Source organism: Hakea prostrata, chromosome 9 (assembly GCF_041222555.1).
Source record: "Hakea prostrata isolate BN-2017 chromosome 9, UWA_Hpros_2, whole genome shotgun sequence".
Classification (NCBI taxonomy): Eukaryota; Viridiplantae; Streptophyta; class Magnoliopsida; order Proteales; family Proteaceae; genus Hakea; species Hakea prostrata.
Genome location: NC_142608.1, coordinates 63765932 through 63773471, shown reverse-complemented (window position 1 = coordinate 63773471; position 7540 = coordinate 63765932). Strand labels below are relative to the sequence as shown.

The 7540-nt window shown below is 44.4% G+C and overlaps 1 protein-coding gene across 1 annotated transcript; it reads left to right on the top strand.

The window, feature by feature from the left end:
• Positions 1-3839: 3839 nt before the first annotated feature.
• On the top strand, positions 3840-4445 carry LOC149006077 (uncharacterized). The gene has a single exon (XM_089136039.1). The coding sequence runs from the start codon at positions 3840-3842 to the stop codon at positions 4443-4445; it is 606 nt and encodes a 201-aa protein (XP_088992165.1).
• Positions 4446-7540: the final 3095 nt, after the last annotated feature.

Below are 7540 nucleotides of genomic sequence, written 5' to 3'. Positions count from 1 at the left end.
GAATTTTGAAGGAAGTACAACCCACCGTGGGACGATTCAGGAGATTGCTCCTAATCCTCCTGCTGATCTTTCCCACTAGGGTTTGCTCCTGTTTCCCAACTCCAGAAACACAACTCAAACATGCAGCAGATGATGTTCGAGATGCTCAGCTCCTCGCACTCCATGTGGCTGCTCAGGAGGACATTTCAAAGGTTCTCTTGTTCCTCCAACCAATCCCTCACGAAACTTCAAGAATCCATCTAGGTTGATGCTGCCGATAGAGAGTTGAGGGACGATGAAAACACATTGCCACCCAAAGCTAATTTCAAGGTAAAGACAAGGGAAAGACCAAAGTTACCAGAAAGGAGCTAACGGTCATCTTTTGATAGGCTGGGAGCTCTCAATGTCAATACCTTCTCCTCCTGCCCTGAAGTTGTCACTAAGCATGCCCGAGAAGGGAAGAACCACAACCCACGAAGGAGCAGGTGGCGCAGTCTAAGGGGCCTCGCCGAAGTGGTGAGTCCTCTGTAAAATCTCTGGATCAATTCGCGATGAAGTTTATATCGCCAGGTCCAAGACATGAATGAAATCGCCCTTTTCTAGCTGGACAAGAAGGTCTTAGACCAAGTACAACTAGTGTTGAGTCAGGATCCTTCATCTCGGAGATAATGACGGTTCCCTTGCTGGTAGGGTTCCGCACCCCCACTTTCACTTCCTATAACGGAAAGTAAAATCTTGGTGGCCCACAAAGTCACTCACGTCAATTATGACCATGTGCGGAGGTGGAGTTCCATAATGTAGATGTTTCCCACCGTCCCCAACTGGTCCAGCCACCACCTTGTTCTCTAGACTTCCCTAGCACTCCACACACAACCTATGGAGCTGTGGTATGCCTTCGGTAAGGTTCAAGAGTGGCATGAAGAAGGACAAACGGAGGACAACCTGTTGGCTCTCAAACAAGGCCGACAGAGTCCATCAAAGACTTCATCCTCGCTCCAACAATATTTCAACTGATCAAAGATCTTGATGACACAGATGGCGTTCACAAATTCAAAAGAGCCGTGACCAGCGAAAAGCTAATCACTTCTATTGTCAAAAAGAAGCCAAAAACCCGGCCGAACTCCTAGACTTGGGGTATGAAATGGCAACTCGAAGAAGTTCTTGGAGGCACAACCGAGCTATTTTAGGACCGGGAGGGTCTCCCCTGCCCGGAAAGCTCCTGAGCCTAGGTTCCAAACCTCGCTACGCAAAGAAGGACGTTAAGCCTTTGCAGAAATGGTATGGCCGGCAAGTGATCGAAGAGGATGATGAAGCCTTTACTCCTCTAACAAGTCACGATCCACAGTATTAACGCATTCGTTTATTCAGAGATTCCAAACTTCCGAGGATGCTTAGAAAATTGTTGGCGAAGCCCCAAAATGGAGCCGACATGTCAAAATACTGCTAGTACCACAAAGACAGGGCGCATCATACTAATGATTGCCGAATGTTGAAGGTAGAAATTGAGAAGCTGATAGCCAAAGGGCAACTGGATCAGCATGTAAAGGGATCTCATAGTCGAGAACCATCATCGTCTTCAAGAAGACGCAGCCGCACTCCCCCTGCTGAAGATGACAGATCTCGGGGGAAGGCTCCAATGGCCCCTAGGGATGAGGATATCCCTCGAATAAACACAATATTCGGGAGGCCCAATCCTGGGTCAGTTATCCAGATGAGGCAAAAAACACGCATCGTTAGCACCATGGAACCCACTGCAGTTACTTGCTTTGTCCAAAGCGAGCCCATCACCTTCGCCGAGAAGGAGCTTGTTGATGTCAGCACTCCGCACGATGACGCCATCGTCATCAAAGCTCGATTGGCAAATCATATGATCTATCGGGTCTTGGTGGACACAGGATCCTCAGCGGACATCCTGTCACTTGACGCATTTCGAATGCTCAAGATAGACCAAGAAGCCCTTCAGCCGACAGCAGCTCTGCTTTATGGCTTTGCGGGAAGCTCCACAACGGTGGAAGGCAATATCCAGTTGGATCTGACTGTGGGAACTTTCCCTCAACAGGTAACCGTACCCACCATGTTCATGGTCGTACATAACCTCTCAGCATAAAACATCATCCTGGGACGCCCAACGCTCACAAATAGGGAGCACCATCTCACCCAAAGACATGATGATGAAATTTTCAACTGCCGAAGGTAGGTACTTGCAAGATGGACCAAAGGCAGTTTAGTATATGCTACCTGAACTTCATCCAAACAACCAGCAACTCCTGCCATAGGAGCAACTTTTGTTGTGGAGGTGCGTGATGATAGGGATGAAAGCCAGTTGCAGCGCGGTGAACCAGTAAAAAAGCTACAAAAGGTTCCCTTGAGCTCAGAGCACCCTGAAAGGGAGACAAGCATTGGTTCGGAGCAACCAGAGACTTTCAAGAAAGAACTAACTTCCTTCCTATCCCAGAATCCTGACGTTTTTGCTTGGTCAGCCAAAGATATGCCTGGAATCGATTGGAGCATAGCAGAGCATCATTTTTGGATCAACAAGGGGGCTACCCCTATTATCCAAAGAAGGAAAAATTTCTCCACTGAGAAACAGATCGCTATCCAGACAGACACGGAAAAACTTTGCCAAGTTAGGCTTCATCTCACCGATAGAATGCCCTAAATGGCTAGCTAATGTGGTGATGGTGAAGAAGGCTAGCGGGAAGTGGAGAATGTGCACAGATTACACTGATCTCAATAAAGCTTGCCCGAAAGACTGTTACCCTTTACCAAGGATTGATTTACTGATTGATGCAACTGCGGGGCATGGAGCATTGAGCTTCATGGACGCCTATTCTGGTTACAATCAAATCTTGACGGCACTGGAGGATGAGGTTCACACTGCGTTCATGACCAACCAAGAAAGGTATTACTATAGGGTGATGCCCTTTGGTCTGAAGAAAATCGGGCGACTTATCATCGAGCCGTCAACTTAATCTTCAACGAACAAATTGGAAGAAACATGGAGGTCTATGTAGAAGATATGCTGATCAAAAGCGTTGATCCCAACAACCACATCTGCGACTTGGCGGAGGTCTTCGACGTCCTCCGAAAGCACAAGATGCGACTAAATCCTGAGAAGTGCACCTTTGGAGTGTCGTCCGGGGAAGTTCCTTGGATTCATGGTTTCACAACTGAGGCATAGAAGCAAACCCTTAGAAAATCAAAGCAATCTTGAGACATGCAGCCGCCGGCGAACCATGAAGGAGGTTCAATGTCCGACGGGAAGAGTAGCAGCCTTGAGCTACTTCCTAGCTAAATTTGGAGAGCGCTGTCAACCCTTCTTGGCAGCCTTGAGAACTCTTAACACTACGGCGGAGATGATCTGGATGGATGAATGTCGGGAATGCCTTCGAGGAGCTGAAGGAAAAGCCGAGTTCATCTCCCATATTGGTGTGTCCCACTCCCACTAAAAATCTGTTCATGTACCTTGCATCATCTCCAAAAGCTGTAAGCTTTGTTTTAATTCAAGAAGATGAAGGCATCCAGAAGCCTATTTATTATGTCTCTCATGTCCTCCTAGACGCTGAAACCCGATACCCGGAAATCGAGAAGTTGGCCCTAGTCGTGATAGTATCTATCAGGAAGCTAAGGCCTTACTTCCAAGCTCATCCAATAACTATTCTCCCAAACGTCCCCTCGAAGAAGATCCTTCATCGACTGGACTTGACGGGGAGAATGGTCGCCAATGGGCCGTGAAGTTAAGAGAACACCAAGTAGAGTTTCAGCCAAGGACAGCAATAAAAGGCCAGGCTTTGGCAGACTTCATTGTAGAGTCTACAATCGAATGGGATGACGGTAAAAGTAAAGAAAAATCATTAGAAATGTGGACTTTGTTCGTGGACGGAGTGAGCAAAGCTGCAGGAAGCGGAGCCGGCCTAGTGTTTGAAAGTCCAGGTGGATTTGTCATTAACTATGCACTGTGCTTCACCTTCCCGGCAACCAACAATGTCGTCGAATACGAAGCGTTGTTGGCAGGCCTCCGTTTGGCAACTTCTCTGCATGTTCAAAATCTGAGAATCCATAGCGATTCTCAATTGATAATAAGCCAAGTGAAAGGTAACAATGAGGCCAGAGGGGAAAAAATGGCAAGTTATCTGAACATGGTAAACAACTTAAAGCTCCAATTCAATCGATGTGAGTTCTTCCAGATTCCTAGAGAAGAAAATTCGAAAGCCGACTTCCCGGCTAAGTCCGGCCTCGCCGGCATCGCAGATATAGAAGCCTCGGTCTACCAGGAAGTCCTCTACGAACCTAGCATCAACGCCTTGGATATGATGGAGATCGAAGAGCTGGAGCCATCCTGGATGGATGAACTGGTGGCGTACTTAAGACAATATCAGTTACCTGAAGATCCAACTCAAGCTAACATTGTGAAAAGACGCGCCGCGAAGTTCACCTTGGTTGAGGGAATCTTATACAAAATGTGAAATCCAGCCCAAACCTAGCCAGGACACCCTATCTGTTTTGGGTGATGAAAGGTTAGTTTAATGTTTGACCTTGAAGTTGGACCTTGATAACAGTGTTGCTACCCTTTGAAAGCCTTAGGAAGTCATGTCAAACATTTCCTTAGGGTAAATCCAAGGTCCCGAAGTGAAGGAAGAAGTCTTTGTGGGCCCTCTTTATAGAAGACTAGTGTGTGACCCGAAACCCATGGATATTGTTGATGGTGCTCCCTACTTGGAAGCATTGTCAGTGTTTAGTGAGAAACTGCGCATCGAAGAGGGGTGAATTATTTGAAGTACCTAATGAACTCCCGTGCTCAATCCGAAGATATTTCTAGAAACTAGACTTCTCGATTGACTTGTAGGAGAAAACTCCACTTTGACCCCGTATAGCCCTCCGGAATCCCCGTCCAAGTTTCGAATTGTGCATTGGTCGATCGGGTTGGTCGATTGGGGCCGAGAGACCAATCAATCGACCAATGGTGTGTTAAATCCGAGAAAACCTTCGATTTAGGGTTTTTCACTCTCTATTTAACCCTACTTCGAGTTTCTTAGTTACGGCTACCTCCTAAACACCCAGAGAACGTGGGAAGACCTTTCAAAAACTCTTTTCGGTGATTTCGAAGATTCCTCTGCAGATTTGAAGCCTCTCATCTCTGATATGCCAATTCAAGGTTTGTATTTCTTCTGTATTATAGATTATTCTTTCTTCGATCTTGTTCTTGATTGAGATCAAGAAGAAGATGCTGCATTCTTGCAACCATCTATTCCATGATCTCATTCTATTCTTTGAGATCTATGATCATCATTGTGATCTTAACCCTAGCCGAATATTTTCTTGAAACCCTGACCCTTGTTTGATTTTTGGAAACCTTTGGTAACCTCCCATGCGAGGGAAACCTCATGGGTAATGTTTAGATTAATCTAAACTTGATTATTCAATGATTTTCTTGTTATATTTGGCCAAGCAATTTATTCCCTTTCATCCTGTGATCATAGCCTTTTCATGAGAGCCATAAGGTTGAAACCCTAGTTTCTTGGTTCAAATCAAGAACCCATCTCTTGACCTTGACTTTATGATCTTACCCTCCTATATAGTTCTAATACATTCTAGGAAGTTTCCCTTCGAATTTTGGATCAATCTGACTTCAAACGAAGAAGTTATGACCAATCTAGTTTCTACAATTTCGTACTGACTCGGTTGGTCGACTGGGTCAGTAGACCAAGCAACCAATGAAGGCAGTAGCTTCATTTTTCGCTCAGTTTGATTCGTTTGCTCTCTGATCTTTTAGGTATCTTTCCTAATGTTATATCTATGATTGTTAGGGGTTTATTTGCTAAGTTTGGAGTCTCTCTCTTTGATCTTTGAATTATCTTCGGCGATAATCAAGGTAAGGACAGTTACTTCATAATAACATAGATTGCGTACTCTCTGGTTTCTACTTTAAGAAACTCTGAGTTTATTTACTGTTCTTGTATTTTATACTTCGATGTACTACTTGTAAGTACAATAGCACTTCACTTATGTTTTCTTTTTCATTTTTCAAACTTAAAGCTTATATGAATTGTATAACCAAAAAAAAAAAAAAAAGCTTATATGAATTGCTTATTACTATATTGTTTAATGATTAGATCATGACTTTATATTCTCTTTCATATGATGAATCGTTGATTGTGTATGACATGGCTGATCTGAGAATGTGTTTGATTAGGTATGGTATGGGATTGAGAGGTGTCCTTTTGACACTTCTGTCCTTGGAAATTACTAGAAATAGTATGGGATGTTTCCAAGTTGCCCATTGACGCTTTCCCAAATCATTGATTGTCATACCTAGGACTGTCTAGCAGTGTTTGGCTAGGATGTCCCCATTATATCAGACACAAATCGGAAGGGTATTGAGACCGAACGACTTGTGGCAGCAATGGGAATTCACGGGCGCTCAAGACCGGTAACCAACCCGTGAGGGACATGAAAGCTTCCCGTTTACCATATGTGGATAACCAATAGGTTTGATGAGTTCGTAGCAGGGACTATTAGGACTCTAGTGGAAAGGATACCGGAAAGGATCATCAGGGGCGAGGAATGGAGGTATCTGGACCTGAGTTGATGTAATTGAGTAGATGACTTGCATTGGGCTAGGCTTAACCCTGACATGCGCCAAAGACTTAGACCAATGGTGATGTGAGAGAGCGGTGACTTAACCCCCAGCCATGGAATGTCCCGAGGGATGCCGGACCCACTACCAGAAGGCATTGTGTGATTGACCTACCCAAAGAAGTACGGTGCTATGACTTAAAGCATGTTTGCCAATAGAGACCAGCATACATAGAGTTTAGATGCATACATACATTATTTGTTTCATATTGCATTGCATCTTGTTATGTTCTGATATATGTATTTATGTTGTTATGAGTTAACTTGCCTTATTGGGTTTCTTTCGAAACTCACTCCTTTTGTACCATATCTTTTGTTAGACTTCTCTACAGGTTCGGATTACTAGACTGTACGTATGAGGAAGCGCAAGGTGAAGAAGACGAAGAAAAGCCGACTGAAGATGTGGATTAGATTTCTCTTGTTTCTTCTAGACTTGTCTATTACTTTACTTGTGTTAGCTTAGAGCTTTACTTAGATTTCAATCTACCTTCCGCATATGTTGTGGAGTATATTTCCGTTGTACTCTAAAGTTTTCTTTTGATTTGGTATCTTGTTAATTCGTACTCTGATATTCTTAGTGATCCTTCTCAGATCTTTTCTTGAATTTTATTTTTAACTTATTAGAATACAATGATTTGTTCTTGCTTTTGATTATGTTATTGTGCTAAATGGATATGATAGTTCCTAAACTTGATCTTTTGGGCTGTGGATCACTCCCCCCGAGTAACCTAGATAGGGTATAGGCTGGGTGTATTTGGGCGGGATGTGACACAAAAGATCGATCGAGGGACCACTTCTGAAGTGTGTTGGCCCCGCAGGTGCCCAGTACACATTGGCGGAAGTACACGAAGGCATATGCGGAGCCCACATGGAGGCTAGGGCTTTAGCTTTCAAAATCTTGAAGTAGGGACTCTACTGGCCAACT

Bases quoted from the DNA above. Each gene is read 5' to 3' on its own strand.
- LOC149006077 (XM_089136039.1), top strand. From the start codon at position 3,840: ATGTGGACTTTGTTCGTGGACGGAGTGAGCAAAGCTGCAGGAAGCGGA.